Genomic DNA, 17,677 nt, shown 5'->3' on the forward strand with positions numbered 1-17,677 from the left:
AATATTTGTCATTTTGATCAATTTTTTATAAAGATCTAGATTCATAGATAGCCTGTTTATATGATATAGAATGAAGGTTGTCACGACAATGATTAGAAATTTATTTCTAGATCTATATTTCATATATATTTTCTTTATTTTACATATATATGCATTTCAATATTGTATACTACCCTAATTATTTTGGTTGTAGGAGTTCAGCTTATAATGTTTAATTTTTTTTCTAAGATCGAACACTGGTAATATTTTAATAAACATGTGAATTGTAAGGTCTAGATATATATTTACACAATGAAGATTCTGAAAACAATTAGAAATCTATTGATTTAAATTATGTCTCTTATCCATCACATAGCAATGGTAAATACTATACTATATATTAAGATTGTTATTAGGGTTTAGTTAAGTTCATTTTTTTTATGATCATGTATATTATTTAATTTAAGTCTAATTATACATGTGTTTTGTCTCTTAGATGCCCCATACTCCTCAGCCTGTGTCAAGGAGAAAAACAATCGGTCCTAGAAAGAAACGTCGGCAATGTAAAGTAAAGCAAGATCATCATGGTGCCGAAGACCACGGCTATTCAACTGGCAGCACCCCTGGTCCATCTACCAATCATATTCCCTATCATCCTGGAATATCAAGACCGGCCAGCTATAAGAGTTATGCTCTCGAGAGGGCACTACAGTGTTACTTCCAACGTGAGTAGAGACAAAGTACAGACTGATTGACAATAAAGTTAGGCATTCCATCATACGCCTTAGATCACAACGGTGAGGTGAAATGGGGTTTAACGTCGCGTCCAAGATTATTGCAATTATATAGCGATGTGCATGCATGTGTGTGTGTGTGTGTGTGTGTGTGTGTGTGTGTGTGTGTGTGTGTGTGTGTGCTGCTTGTACTAGTCTGGACTGATGCCGATTTATAGTGCTAGCTCACTGAGATACCATGCCGCAGTTTAACATGAATACCCCACTCAGACACAGTATACTGACTCCGAGCCAACCATTCCTTGTTTTAGCCCCTTAATGCCGAGCACCAGACAGGGTAACAACAAGTACCATCTTTTATCGTCTTTTGGTATGACGCAGCTGGGGATCAAACCCCGGACCTTCCGCTCTCCGGGCGGACGCTCTACCACTAGACCACGGAGGCAGTCCCATAGATCGCAAAGAACACTGAAGACCGAGGCATGTGTATTTCACGATAAACAGAGTTCCTTTATGACATGATGTCATGCTTATTGAAATCTGGTAACATTTTTTAAGCTTGTATATTTTATCAATATCCTTAAAGCATGTACAGTGCTTCAAACAAATGTCATCTTTAAAAGAAATAAGGTTCTCGTTCAATAAACCACACATTTCATTGAATGATAAACAAATCCCTCTTGTAGTTTTTATAAAATAAATAATTTTAAAAGATAATATGTAATGTGTATGTGACATGATCTTTATTAAATGCAATAATAATTTCAGAAAAGACTGCAATGACAATTCTGGATGGAAAACAGCTTGGGAGAATTTCTATGTGAAAGACAGCAATCAATCAGCTTCCATACCTAACAGCTACTACAAAGAGGTTACAGATTCCGACAACTGTACTGCCAATGAGTTTTATGTTGTACTTCACAAAGTACTCCAGTATGTCGCTGAAGATGAGTTGGATGTGGTTGTTAGTAGACTGTTGACTTAGAGGGCATATGCCCATAAACTGAGTTATTGTGGCTACAGGACACAGCAGACGTAATAATATAAAATCCAAAATAAATGAAGATGACAACTTGTTTAAGGTTGTATTTATTAAACTTTCTAGTTTAATGTTTTGCAGTCAAACTTAGGTTCTAGAAGGCAAGTATGTATACAAGGTATAATAAATGCTTTGTGCGACTCAACATACGTCACAATTGACATACATGATTAAAATAATTTAATATCAAAAGTATATCCATGTGTTGATAACTAGGATCTACAAGCAATATACATAAGGGGACAATTTTTATCATGAGAGCTATGAATCATTGTAAGTTCGCAGTCATTTCCTCAGAGACTGGGACATCTTTCCTTTTAAATATGCTTTTGCATTTTCCTTCTGGAATTGTCTTTGCACATGTTTTGCAACAGCTCTTCCAGCTCTGTGAGGTCTTGCATCTTTCAGTGCCATCTTTGCGATGCATCAGTGTTCCGATCCTTTAAACTAACTGCCAGTCTGCATATTGTCGCCATTTTTCTGACAAGAAAGAAAAAGTTATCATCACAGACTCTTAATCCACCACTGTTCACTGTTCAAGTCCACTTTTGGACCTTTGTAACGAAATCAGGACACTTCTGGATAGATGAGGCACAGAGGCGGAACTTCCTTTCTTCATTGATTTATTCTCCATGGCATAAATCAAATATCCTGATATGTAGAATAGGACCGAGTTGTCGTTGTCTGTAAATAACTCTACAGATTTTTTGGTTTTCTTCCTGTGAAGTTGTTAATGGCACATCTGAGGTCATCAAGGAGGCACTGAATAAAGACATAGACATGCATTTCTGTCTCGGTCGCAACTTAAAAAACCACAGATCATAAGCTGGCACAAAGTTTAAAATTGGTTCTCATGAAATGTACTCCACATGAGTTCCTTGTCGGCAAAGAAAGAGTTTGACTTGCCATACACTGCATGTGTATCAAGGAATGGTGGCTTAAGAACAGCTCCTAATTCCTGCATCGTGTCAGGTGAGGACATCACTATCTTGCTTATCAACCATGGCACTTCCGGACTTAGATTTGGTGGAGTTGTGATAAGGGTTATTTCAAACTTCTAACACTGCAGACTCGAGCAGTTGTGGGAATGAATTGTCTGTGAAGGTTGTGATGTCACTTGACGTCTATGTGATGTCCTGGTCGCAGGCAGGTGTAGCAGCAGCAGCACCTTCCTGTGTCTGACAGCTTGAGTTGACTACCTGGAATAAAATCATTTACATTAACAGTGCTTCAGTCCAGTCTATGATTGATAACAGTAGTAGACATGTGCAATAGAACTCCTAAGAGTAAACTGTAACCAACTTTTAAAAGCAATGATAAGTGTTCCTACAATGTATTAAATTATCTGTTTTTTCATGTGTAAAAGATAACATCCAAACTATTACAATCATATAAGCCATGTAAATAAAAATGCATATCACAAGTTAAGGTTGTTCAGTGTTCCTCTAACTCTAAAAATTACCAGCCCCCCACTCCCTCTAATTTTTGTCAGTCGCAACTTTCAACAAATAAAAAAACACGTATGAAAACTATTTGGTTTTAATTCTTTCAACTTCATGTTCAGTGCAAAGAAGTAATCTCTGAAGTAACTTAGTTAGATCTATACTTCATTTACTCAAACTGAAGTCACAATTTTCTCTTTGTTTTTTAATATTTTCAATATTTCGAGACGAAGTCACTACAAATGGATACTTAACCTAGAAATGGACAAGGGGAAACCCTGATGATGACAGCTAAGCTGACTTTGTTCGAAAAATGTACTTATATGAATATCACCGATGTTTTGTTCCAACAACAAAGATTTATAAGTACTTTATTTGCCAGTCCACAGGGACTGACAGTCACATGAATTACTGATCCAAGCCTAATTTTACCGGTAAAAAAAGGTAATTACTGTTAAAGGGGAACACTGTTGTTGAAAATACACAGTAATTTTGATTTCTTAGAAGCTATTGTATTAAAAATTAACCAGTGTACCTCAGCAGAAATTGAAATGTGTTATTCAGTATGTCATTTATATTGCAAATTAAAACAAAATATTCTATATCTTATGGACAATTTAGTAAAATCTAAATATTTTTTAAATTCGTATACTTATCCTGCATTACTCCTTAATGCATTCAATGCTTACCTTGGAATGCATTAAGGAGTAATGCAGGATAAGTAATTTTTTTTAGTAAAATCTAAATATTTTTTACATTTGTATACTTATCCTACATTACTCCTTAATACATTCCAAGGTAAGCAGTGAATGCATTAACATGATTAAGGAGTACCTGGATAAGTAAAAAAATTACATTTTCTACTTGTGTGCAGTTTATATATTTATTTATTGGTGAAGTGAAAATGTATTATTACTCACCAACTCTACTTTAATGAATATATAATTGTTGTATAGAAACTATAGATATTTGTAATTTAGCCAAATAGAGAGACAGAGAACAAAATTATGCATTAGTACTCTCACCTTTCAAATCGCATTGTTTGTGTTTGTTGACGACATGACCCCTGATATGGACAAATACTGTTTCAAGCATATTGGACACTGGTAGCCGTTCGTCTTTGCTGTAGGTTTCGCTGGGGTGTCCGTCTCTGTCTTCGAACATTTAGAAGAGTTACTTTCCTCCTCAGACCATGAATCATAGCTGAAATCTAATTCATACTCCGTCCAACACCCAACATTTCTGATAAATCAACATCGGAATCGTCCCAATACAAATAACCTGACATGATGTTAGCAGCGTAATTGAAATAAGAATGACTGACAAACACACAGAAGACATATATAACGGCAGCATCTGGCAACACCATGTTGTCATGAACTGATGCAGTGGGATTTATCTAGACTAGCTTAGAGGCCAATATTCGATCCAGCAGTTGGCAGCAAATGTCAGTGAAAAGGCTCAAACTGGAATTTTTCCCAAGCCATGCTGTTATTAAGATAACTAATATTATGGCTTTGTTGAGGGTACAGTCTTGCCTCGTTTATACGGACACTTGCGTCATTTCACAATTCGTCCGTATAAACGAATTTCCGTATAACAGAAACCAGCTTCTTACTGGAAGAGTTACTTCCCTTCAATTATGCAACTCATGACAGATGACAGAGCAAACAGATACATCCACTCAATCTTTATTCAAGACATACACGTTTCAAAAAATCTGTCATGGAAGTTTGAACTTTACCACATTTTGAGGTTTGAATTTTAAACAATAATTCCAAATTGTCCAGATCGCCTGTGTTCTCGTAATATGTAATCAAGGTCTCTATACAAGCACGAGCTTCCTTGTGAGTGACTGTAGTGGGTTGGAGGGGCTGCTCGTCTTGGTCATCGTCTGAATCTTACTCCGGCTGTGTTACAGCTTGCAAAATGTCAATATCCCTGAGGGACTCGCAAGTCACCTCTTCCTCATCACAGTTCACATATTCCTCAGCTGAGATCGGCTCAGCTGAAGGCACAGAGCCAGCATAGGATTTTAGCACATCCCGAAGCTCCGACAATGCCATATCCTCCTCTGGGTCGTCACTATCAGTCTTTGAACCCATAATGTTCACATGGCCAAAACAATTCGCGATTGTACTTTCTGTCACGGCATCCCATGCACACTTGATCATTCTAATTGACGATCTCAGGTTGATGTTTGCTGTTTCTCCATTATCGGCACAGGCAAGAAAATGTCTAACAACCAGTTTCCTGTAGTGGGCCTTGAAGGCACGAATTATGCCCGCATCCATCGGCTGAATGTGTGCAGTGGTGTTTGGAGGCAGGTGGTAAATTCTCACGTGTCAATTTTACTTTGAGGGCGTGGCTAGCGGCATTGTCCATCAAAAGAATAACATGCCTACCTCGCAAACGCATCTGCCTGTCAAAGAACTGCAACCAATCAGAAAAGAGTTCTGATGTCATCCACGCTTTTGTATTGTTGCGGTACCTAACATAAAGTTCAGGATTGAAACCACCACTGAAACATCGAGGTCGTCGAGCTTTTCCTATCACAAATGGCTTAACTTTCACAGAACCGTCTGCATTCGCACACAGAGCCACACTAACACGCTCCTTGGATCGTTTCGTACCACTAACAGGCTTGGACGCAAGTGTCTGATTTGGTCCCAACTTAAAAAACAACCCAGTTTCATCAATTTTAAAAATGTCTTGCTCCTCGTATTCTTGCAGTACTTTTCGAAGATCTTCCCTTCCTCTCACAACAGCGTCCTTGTCCGCACTAGCAGCCTCCACTTGAAATTTCCTACATGATACACTATGTCTGGATTTGAATCGAGTGAGCCACCCACGAGAATATGCAAAGTCTGAAATGTCCATTTTGCCACCAAAATCACGAGCTTTCACTATCAGCATTTCATCTTTAACGGGCACATTACGACTTGTCATGTCACACAACCATGATATAATGCATCTTCCAGCTTCTGGTGTTTTGCTACACGGGATCGTCATAAGTCATTGGAATTTTCCGGGAGATTTAGCCACTTCTGTTTGTCTTTTAAAATGTCACCAATTGTCGATTTTCCTATGGTATGTCCAAATTCAGTGCCATAATGCTTACTGATGGTTTCCAAACTTGCTGACGGGTGTTTTTCCTTAAACAGACAAATTTCCCTTTTTTCGCGTGCTGTAACTGCGTGTCGCTTACGTTTCGCTGGTTGACAGGCCATACTCACAGTTTGAAGTCACAACTTTGACCTCTGATCTCCACAGACGCCATATTTATCGAATGGGATTACATGTACAATAAACAAGCTCGTCTCAAACGTAACTCACGAATCAAAGGATTACCACCAGCGGAAGGATTACCACCAGCGGAAGTGTATTGTCCGGATAAGTGAGACAATTTTGTGTGCATTTCAGTGTTTTGTGTATGAAAATGACCATCCGGTTCTGGAAACTGAATTTCCGTATATACGTTTTGAATGAAAATCGTCCGGGAACTGAGGTTTCCGGATATCTGAAGTTCGTATAAGCGGGGCATGACTGTACTTGCATTTCAATGACCAATAGAGAGGAAGAGGTTATAATGCTACTTTACCATTATTGAATTGAATGCAATGTAATAAAGGTCCGGGTGGAGAATAGGTCTTCAGAAACACATGCTTGCCGCAAAAGGCAACTATGCTTGTCGTAAGAGGCGACTATGCTTGTCGTAAGAGGCGACTAACAGGATCAGGTGGTCAGGATTGCTGACTTGCTTGATGCATGCCATCATATACCAATTGTGTGAATCGATGCTCATCTTATCAATCAGTGGATTGTCTGGTCCAGACTTTTTTCAGATTATTTCCAGACCTCCGCCATCTTGCTGGAATATTTCTGAGTGCGGCGTTAAACAACAAACAAAACAAAAAAAGCAATGTTAAGATACTTCTGAATTTAAGTAAACTGAATTTTTTATACTAAATTGTATATTTATGATACCGATCCTATCTCACACTATGCATTTATTCCCTCTTCTTTTGGACCTATGTGGAAACATGCTTGAACAAAGTTTCCAGCTTCTTAAAAACAATTCACCCAAACACATCCCAGCATCACCATGGTCACACACTATAATCCCAGGTATAGCGACCTACATGATACAATCACACGATTGCCTCTGCCACATCTTCAGTGGAGGGTGAAAGTGTTCTCCTTGTGGAAGGCTTAGTCGTCACAACTGATTCCGAAGTGGTAGTAGCTTTAGTTGACATCAACTTGAACAGAGCAGAAGACGAGAGTCGACAAGTGGCGGATGGTCTAGGAGTGCTCAAGGTCGATCAACATCTAAGTCCAGGGAGGTCCAGCTGAAGCAACTGTGGAAAGCATCCAAGTCAGCAGGCAGTTCTGATGTAGTCGTGGACCCGGACACTACAGGGACGGACTGTTCTTGATCCGTGACAATAGGGACGTTGTCATTCAGAAAGCTATCTGATACCCTGTCATCAGCTCCCGAGGGCGCGGGCAAGGCATGTCTCATGACTTAGAGCGCCGGACAATCTCCCTCGTGTAACACTTGTGTAGATAAGACTTTAAAAAGGACTCTAATGTGAAGTGTTCACATTCTGAGCAGAGTTTGTCCAAACTAAAATGGCCACGGCAATCACAGCCAAGTTTGTGAGGGTCACAAGTGTATTATTACGCAACATTTCCGACAGGCTGTCCATTATCCCTCAGATCATGTACGTAATCTAGATGATGTTGAAGGGAATCCCACAAAAAAACAAACAGACAAACTAGATTCTCTCAAATCTCAGTGCACGTCTCCACTATGTGGTGATGAGAAAGACAATGATGTGGCAGAGGCAATCACATGATCGTATCATGTAGGTCGTTATGCGCGGGAATATAGTGCGTGACCAATTGTTTGCTTGGTAACCATAGTGATGCTGGGAAATGAGTTCGGATGAGTTGTTTTTAGAAGCTTGAAAATTTCTTCAAGCATGTTTCCACATAGGATTGAAGGAAGGAAGAAAAGCATAGTGAGAGATAGGATAAGTTTAAAAATAAAACACTTTCAAACAAAATAATGATTTCCCCAATTTGGCAAGGAAGGGCACTTAGTTTGGAAACCTAGACAAATCACTGATTGCATGCTATTCCGTGGCTGGTAACATATCTGTCGGGGCAGTAAAAATGTATTTATTCCTACCTGCCCAACTGTCTAGTTGAAAATTTCATGACTTCTTATTTTATTTACTTTGACAGTCACTGTTGATTGTTTTTGCAATGACTATTTAATACTGTATTTCAATTGTTTTATGCATTACTGCAGATCGGGACTGAATTTCTAAAGCATGGATCTCATGAAGCAGACGAATCGTAGTAGTGGTTACAATGGATGAATTCCCCTAGCTAAATGGCTATATTTCATATCATACTACAATCTATGATGTCTCAATAAAAGGTGAGGTGAAATGGGGTTAACCGTCGCGTCCAAGATTATAGCACTTATATAGCGACGTTCATGCACGTGTATGTGTGGCTGCTTGTACTAGTCTGGACTGATGCCGATTTATAGTGCTAGCTCACTGAGATACCATGCCGCAGTTTAACATGAATACCCCACTCAGACACAGTATACTAACTGAGCCAACCAGTCCTTGTTTTAGCCCCTTAATGCCGAGCGCCAGACAGGGTAACAACAAGTACCGTCTTTTAACGTCTTTTGGTATGACGCGGTTAGACCATTAGACCACAGAGGCGGTCTCGTCTCAGTAAAAGAGCTTAGAGAGAGGAAGAGCAAAATCATGATTACGACAAACATCGACGAGAGATCATGTTTCACTCAAGGTGGACCCTCAGCATGTACTTCCCTATTTGTGGGCCTTGTTATGACCATGACTCCAACTTTTTAATCCCTCATCACAGGTGTAAAGTTAAAAAGTCAGAGAATTAGGCACCATAATCTGAGAAAAATGAACATTTGTAACCTACTCTAGCATGTATTCACAAAAACAGACCTGCAACTTTCCAGATGGGCTAGTTACATTTGTGAGTCACCAGCCCATCTGGCATGTTGACAGTGAAAACTATTCTCATTTACACAGCTAGGACATGGCCAACAAAAAACATGACATGAGGAATACTCACTTTTCTTGAAGACAAACTCAGAGAAAACATCCATGAAAATCTTCCTGAAGAAATCCAGCTGAAATATAGACACAGCACACTGACATAATGAATACACTTTCTCAGCATCAAGGAAAATCAACAGTCAGGCAGAGGCCTGCAGGGTGTGTCTGGGTCCCCCAGGTCAGAGGCCTGCAGGGTGTGTCTGGGTCCCCCAGGTCAGAGGCCTGCAGGGTGTGACTGGGTCCCCCAGGTCAGAGGCCTGCAGGGTGTGACTGGGTCCCCCAGGTCAGAGGCCTGCAGGGTGTGACTGGGTCCCCAAGGTCAGAGGCCTGCAGGGTGTGTCTGGGTCCCCCAGGTCAGAGGCCTGCAGGGTGTGACTGGGTCCCCCAGGTCAGAGGCCTGCAGGGTGTGTCTGGGTCCCCCAGGTCAGAGGCCTGCAGGGTGTGACAGGGTCCCCCAGGTCAGAGGCCTGCAGGGTGTGACTGGGTCCCCAAGGTCAGAGGCCTGCAGGGTGTGTCTGGGTCCCCCAGGTCAGAGGCCTGCAGGGTGTGACTGGGTCCCCCAGGTCAGAGGCCTGCAGGGTGTGTCTGGGTCCCCCAGGTCAGAGGCCTGCAGGGTGTGACTGGGTCCCCCAGGTCAGAGGCCTGCAGGGTGTGACTGGGTCCCCCAGGTCAGAGGCCTGCAGGGTGTGTCTGGGTCCCCCAGGTCAGAGGCCTGCAGGGTGTGACAGGGTCCCCCAGGTCAGAGGCCTGCAGGGTGTGACTGGGTCCCCCAGGTCAGAGGCCTGCAGGGTGTGACTGGGTCCCCCAGGTCAGAGGCCTGCAGGGTGTGACTGGGTCCCCCAGGTCAGAGGCCTGCAGGGTGTGACTGGGTCCCCCAGGTCAGAGACCTGCAGGGGGTGTCTGGGTCCCCCAGGTCAGAGGCCTGCAGGGTGTGTCTGGGTCCCCCAGGTCAGAGGACTGCAGGTTGTGACTGGGTCCCCCAGGTCAGAGGCCTGCAGGGTGTGTCTGGGTCCCCCAGGTCAGAGGACTGCAGGTCGTGACTGGGTCCCCCAGGCCCCAGCCCTTTTTATGGGTTTTGCTATAAATCATCATCACCAAGACTAATGGAGAAAAAGTTTTAATTTCATACGCTGGATCAGTTCAATCTCCAGGACATTAAATGATCATGATGATTGTCATCCAAAATTTCCTTAAGATATTTTTCAAAGTAGGCAATGATATAGAAGTGAGTCTTACCAAAAGGTGATGAAATCATGAAAGTGTTCATATTTCATTAGTTTTAATCACTGCATTATCAATGCAGCACTCCAACACTGAACTCTACAGATGTGCACGGACCAATGAAACATCACCAAAGAGGTAACATCTTCTTTCTATGTTCTATGATTACCACAGGATTTGATATACAATATCTTACCAGCTCATCCTCATCATCTTGTGAATAGAACTGGGAATATTCATCATCAGAGTCGTAGTAGTCACTGTAGTCCAAGTCCAAGTCATACCCACAGTCGTAGTGGGCATGGCCACAGTTGCAGGAGGCGGCTCGTCTCTCCCTCTCTGAAACAATAGGCTTAGCTTAGCAATACAGAATAGATACATGTACACTAAACTCTGCAATATTCCAGCTACATGAAGGCGGCCTGAAAATAATCGAATCTGTACCAGACGATTCAGTGATTGATAATGCAAGTTTGTTTGTTATTTAATGCCGCACTCGGTAATATTCCAGCTATATGACAGCTGTCTGTAAATAATCAAGTCTGGATCAGACAATCCAGTGATTGATAGCGCAAGCAATGATCCATGCTTTTTGGGTAAAATCAACCAAACCACAAAGTCTGACACCCATCTGATCCATTTAGTTGCCTTGTGCAACCAACATAACCCGGAATCCCCCCGGTAGTATGCAGCACTTAGTACCCTTACCTTTAAGTCGCTGTAGACCATAGTATGCAGCACTTAGTACTCTCACCTTTAAGTCTCTGTAGGCCATAGTATGCAGCACTTAGTACTCTCACCTTTAAGTCTCTGTAGGCCATAGTATGCAGCACTTAGTACCCTTACCTTTAAGTCTCAGTAGGCCATAGTATGCAGCACTTAGTACTCTCACCTTTAAGTCTCTGTAGACCATAGTATGCAGCACTTAGTACTCTCACCTTTAAGTCTCTGTAGGCCATAGTATGCAGCACTTAGTACTCTTACCTTTAAGTCTCTGTAGGCCATAGTATGCAGCACTTAGTACCCTTACCTTTAAGTCTCTGTAGGCCATAGTATGCAGCACTTAGTACTCTCACCTTTAAGTCTCTGTAGACCATAGTATGCAGCACTTAGTACTATCACCTTTAAGTCGCTGTAGACCATAGTATGCAGCACTTAGTACTCTCACCTTTAAGTCGCTGTAGACCATAGTATGCAGCACTTAGTACCCTTACCTTTAAGTCTCTGTAGACCATAGTATGCAGCACTTAGTACTCTCACCTTTAAGTCGCTGTAGGCCATAGTATGCAGCACTTAGTACTCTTACCTTTAAGTCTCTGTAGGCCATAGTATGCAGCACTTAGTACCCTTACCTTTAAGTCGCTGTAGACCATAGTATGCAGCACTTAGTACCCTTACCTTTAAGTCTCTGTAGACCATAGTATGCAGCACTTAGTACTCTCACCTTTAAGTCTCTGTAGGCCATAGTATGCAGCACTTAGTACTCTCACCTTTAAGTCGCTGTAGACCATAGTATGCAGCACTTAGTACCCTTACCTTTAAGTCGCTGTAGACCATAGTATGCAGCACTTAGTACTCTCACCTTTAAGTCTCTGTAGACCATAGTATGCAGCACTTAGTACCCTCACCTTTAACTCTTTCAACACCAGTCAACCAGAAGTTTTTACTGCTGGGACACCGAGTTCCCAGAGACTCTTGTGTGATAGATGAAGTCAACATTTATCAAAGAAAATATCTGCTTGTAAAAGATATTTGCTACTACATGTTATACACCATTTGAAAGGTCTGATCCTATGGTTTATAAATATGAAAGTTGGGTTTTTCACATTATTTAAAATAATGTATTTACAACTTATTTAAGTTTGTTGTAAATAAAAAATGTAAGCTAACACGTTGTTAACGTCCAGATTAGGAACCAAGGAAGCGAAAACTTGACTATTTTCGGCAAATATAAGACTTCATAAAATCCACTTACCTATTTCTGTTTTATTTTCATTGTTTACGTGATTGAAAATCATTTTAAAAAGAATTATAAACAGTATCTATATCATCACACATTTCTCGATAACAGCGGCTGTCCGCTCAGTAACATGAAGAATTACCCCCGTTTTTGAGGCTTCGTATGAAAAGCACGTTTTGTCGAAGAATGGCATATGACACATCGCTGGAAAGCTTATTCCTTCATCTACATGCACGTAACATCGCCTGGTTTTTTTTCCGTAGTTATAACAAGCGATTTCATTGGATTAAAATTGGTTTCTAATGACGCTTTCTTGCTGAAATCTGCAACAAGTTTCGTGATTGGTCTATTTTGACCTAAGGCAGCCAATCAAATTACAGTTGTGATACCAAGCTCGTGATTGATAAATTTCACAAGTTGGCGAAAGATTTTTGTTAAATCGTGTTATTCTGAACGTTTTAGGCAGGAAATCACGATATATATTAAAAATATGGAACTTTGTGAATGTATCGTGCTAGGTTACGAGCTGTGACAAAGATTTTTCATGCATATATTTTTGCATTAAACATCGTGTCCGAGCCAAGAATTCGAGGCGACGAAAGCCGAGATGTCATTTGACTTACATTACACGCGATCGCACGAAAAGATGGAAATAATAACTTAGATGTAAGTTTGATTACTTTTAGATATATTTTTGTTGATTTCATTTATTACTTTGTATAATATATTTAAAGTTTTGTTTAAAACGTCTTTATTTTGCCTTTTGACATGTTCGATGTGGACCCGTTGTCGAAATGTGTGTCCGAGAATTTTATTTTCAATAACATCGCTGGAAATAGTGAATAATTTTTTTTATTTATCGATAAAAAATGATAAATTGAAATGGAATACGTATTTCGGACATTGTGGTGTTGAAAGAGTTAAGTCTCTGTAGGCCATAGTATGCAGCACTTAGTACTCTCACCTTTAAGTCGCTGTAGGCCATAGTATGCAGCACTCAGTTCTTGAAATCTTTTAGTAGCTTCTGGATCATTCTGACACTGAAACCAAAACTGACTGATCAAAAGAAAATGAAAGTGGCAAATTAAATTCATAAATACCTCATATATCCAGTGCATGCTTTTGGGTGGTTCTATTATGAAAATAACATTAAACATACTGACATGCAAGGGTGGGCAATTTCACCCTTTCACCATTCTAAATTATCTTAATTATCTGATCATTGGATGTTCAAGACCTATTGTTATTTTGTGCCAGTTTCAGTAATAAATATGCCATCTATACCACGGAGGCCTTTTAAAATGAATGACTCTGCAACAGACAAATCAGTGGTTGGTTATGAGCATCGCCATTCTGACGCATTGCTGTGAATCTATTCTAAACCAGGTTGCCATGGGGATCACCATTTCTAACAATGATTGATATTATGAGCATCGCCATTCTGACGCATTGCTGTGAATCTATTCTACACCAGGTTGCCATGGGGATCACCATTTCTAACAATGGTTGATATTATGAGTATCGCCATTCTGACGCATTGCTGTGAATCTATTCTAAACCAGGTTGCCATTGGGAACACCATTTCTAACAATGGTTGATATTATGAGTATCGCCATTCTGACGCATTGCTGTGAATCTATTCTACACCAGGTTGCCATGGGGAACACCATTTCTAACAATGGTTGATATTATGAGCATCGCCATTCTGACGCATTGCTGTGAATCTATTCTACACCAGGTTGCCATGGGGAACACCATTTCTAACAATGGTTGATATTATGAACATTGTCCATTCTGATGCATTGCTGTGAATCTATTCTACACCAGGTTGCCATCATCTTCCCGAGGCAAGAGAGTTAACTGACTTTAAAAGTCCAGTTTCCACCCTTGCCGAACTAGGCTGGAATTCCTGGGCTCGATCGTAGCGCCATCAGTGGCTATTATGAGTTATGTCCTTTCTATGCCTCTCCCATTGACCAATCAGATTCAACCTTTCGTATCACTTGCATTTGCTTCAAACAAAACGGTGGCGCCCAGTCAAGACGATCTGATCGATAATCAAGATCTATATTGTGATAAAACGAGTCTTACATCGGGAAGTGCATCAAATCACGTGAACACCTTGATTAAAAACATGAAAAAGATTTAGAAAATATCTGTTGACAACGAGTTAGCGGTGCACATGCTTTGCATATCTTGCAGTCGACCGAAATCTGCACGACACTTTACGACCGGATTTCGATTTCGGTGTGCGATTTTGATTGGACTATGCATAGACTCGTTAGTCCAGCCAAAATGTAACTCCATAATACCAGCCTAGTTCGGCAAGGGTAGAAACTGGTCTTTTAAAGTCAGTTTACTCTCTTGCCTCGGGAAGATGGGTTGCCATGGGGTCACACTATTTCTGAGCTCCATGTAATTATGCTTTGTTACAATGAATAGCTAATAACTAACCCTTTTCAAATTAGTAATATTTTGCCATAATTGCTATGATGTTTCATTAAAAAAAAAAAAAACCCCAAAATGTCGTTATCACTATCTCCCACCATGGGGCACAACAGAACTTTGTTCATATAGTAGCCAATAACATTGAAGTTAATGTTACCTATCAAAAAGAGTCCTATAGATCCTTATAGGCACTGGGGTGGCTTGATGTCCTGAGAAAATCTGATTTTTGAATTCAGTCTTGATAAGTATCATTTAGATAAGCTTGCAAAGTTTCACTCATGTTACTTCAGTAGTTTCTGGGGAAACTTTTCCCATTGCAGACACTATGCACCAAATGAATAAAAATAACATGGATCAAGGGCCATAACTGTGTATGCACAAAATTGATAAACATCAAGCTCCTCACAGCGATATCCCATTCGCGGAGCTCTCTATACTATTGCTGCCACCAGTCAAAACACATGCATCATTATTACAATAGATTTTAGTAAGCAAGTCAGGCCAATACCCATAACTAATGGATGCTGTTATTCATTCAGTTGTCTTCACCAACCTGCTGTCATGGGAAAATATCTGTAAACTGAAAGATGGAAAAAACACAAACAAATCAAAAAGTACAAACCTTATCAGGGTGATGTATCAGGGCTAGTTTCTTGTATGTTTTCTTTATATCATCTGTAAGAAATGACAATAAAATGCTGTTAATGTTCAGTAGGGGCCCCGCTCTAATAAGCGCCCACGGCGATAATTGCTAATATACTGGCTCTTGAACAACCCTAATTAGCACCCCTTCCGATTAATCAATGTATACAAGAATTATTTATTCTCGTATAATACGTACTCGTGTGTTATATGCATCCTTAATTATGGGCAATTAAATTCTGGAAAAATCTATCTGTCGTATATAACATTTCAGGCTGTCAGCATAAACCACGAAATTTATCTTTCAACTCTGTTTTTTTCCACCAAAATAATATTCTAATAAGAGCCCCCTATTTCTAATTTTGAGAGCGCTCTGGGCGCTTATTACGTTGTTTACGGAAATTCAAATTTGGGAATCTTAACAGACATTTGCTGCAGAATATCATCCTCCAAGCTAAACACTGGACACCTTTTAATTATTAATACCAACATAAGTACTTTATTACTGGTACATATAGTTTGTGTTGAACATCCTTTGGCCTCATCTGCGAGTTTGTTATTATTATTAGTTTCATGGTCCTGTGCTCATGGTGCTTCAACCATCAAGTGATTTGGTAGGCCTATGAAGTGAACTAGGCCAGGAGAGCTTAGCAGCAGAGACAACTAGCTAAGGTAATTATTGGGGGTCAGCGGCCAGCTGTTGGTGCCTGAAGCCAGTTGACATCTCATCAACACGGACATCCCCTTCTGTTATCAGTGTTATCACCAGAATTTGCCTCCTGGCAACACACACCCTCTGAACAGTTTGCCGTTAACTTCCTCTGACTGATTGGTCATCATTTGGTCATTGGCCAGAATAGCCCAAGTCACATAAGTATTTATTCATAGTAGATCTATCTTGAAACTGGCGAACATTGTGGTTAAAACCACTCGAACTGTCACCGGCTTGTCACACTTCGTAAACTTGACTTGTTACAAATGTTGAATCCTCACACAGATAAACAGTTTATATATTTTGTAGGGCTGGGACGAGTCCAATTTTACTACCCGGGTACCCACACCCCTATTACCCGACCCTACTGTTGTTGTCAAGAGATAGGTACAAAATGTCCGATTGGGAATAGTTTGACAGTAGCCCTGGCAGAATGTATTTAGATACACGTATAAAACGATGTGGTCATGCATACACTGAACGTTTCAGCTTTGTTCAAACATATATATATATAAGTCAGAAGGAACGCTTCATAGTCTTGAAGAAATGCGAACATTAGAGACTTACAATTGTCGTGTCACCATGTAGTTATATTGTGAATTTTTGTCATGAAACAATATATCACGTGACTAACCACGGGTCCGGGTAGTCCTGTGGGTACCCGGGTCCTACTCAGTACCTGCCCGACCCGAGCACCCGAGTTACCCGTCCAAGGCCTAATATTTTGATCCTTGAAAATTTAAACAGAACTGCGGTATCACGACGACCGTATTCGGGGATGTCAGTGACACTTTGTCAAAGTTTCACCCTCTCAGTCTCAACTTCTGTCCTTTTCTACGCGACAAAGTAGGCTAGGCCGATAATCTTTGCAGAAGATTTGAAGACTCGGTGTAAGAGTTGCAAATATTAACCTCCAACAGTGTTATGACATAGTGTCAGTCAAAATCATCCGTTGATTTCGAAATGAATAACACCCTCACGTTGTCTTTCATTCAATGTATGTTTACAATATACCTTCTGTGGCGTCAAATTTCAATCCTAAAGTTCGCAGGTACTTCAACTTCTCGTTGCTGAAGAGCGCCATTTTTTTCCGAATATAGTCACGTGATGCCGCACGGAATCGCGGAATGGGCGAGTTTATTTTGAGGTGGTGGGGTGGTCAAAGAATCAGGGTTTGAAATTGGCGCAAACGCAAATATACGTATGTATTACCCAGTAAGAATTGATATGAAACTGTTACAGTGTTGATATATATGTACAATTACCTGTGATCTATACATTACAAATATATCAATAAAGTTTTGTTTGTTGTTTAACGCCGCATTCAGCAATACTCCTGCTATATGACGGCGGTCCGTAAATAATCGAGTATGGACCA

At 40.5% G+C, this 17,677-nt stretch overlaps 1 protein-coding gene across 1 annotated transcript in view; it reads right to left on the bottom strand.

Annotated features, from left to right (window-relative positions):
• LOC124132404 overlaps positions 1-17,383 on the bottom strand; it is a 41,525-nt gene extending 24,142 nt beyond the window's left edge. Inside the window, exons 1-5 of the mRNA XM_048403475.1 lie at positions 17,314-17,383; positions 15,568-15,620; positions 13,462-13,537; positions 10,734-10,876; positions 9,333-9,390 (exon numbers count right to left, since the gene is read on the bottom strand). Of these exons, the coding sequence (XP_048259432.1) occupies positions 9,333-9,390; positions 10,734-10,876; positions 13,462-13,537; positions 15,568-15,620; positions 17,314-17,383 (400 nt within the window). The remainder of the gene's footprint in view (positions 1-9,332; positions 9,391-10,733; positions 10,877-13,461; positions 13,538-15,567; positions 15,621-17,313) is intronic.
• Between the last annotated feature and the right edge of the window lie 294 nt (positions 17,384-17,677).

This window comes from Haliotis rufescens, unplaced genomic scaffold (genome assembly GCF_023055435.1).
Source record: "Haliotis rufescens isolate VD_foot unplaced genomic scaffold, xgHalRufe1.0.p SCAF_3, whole genome shotgun sequence".
Classification (NCBI taxonomy): domain Eukaryota; kingdom Metazoa; phylum Mollusca; class Gastropoda; order Lepetellida; family Haliotidae; genus Haliotis; species Haliotis rufescens.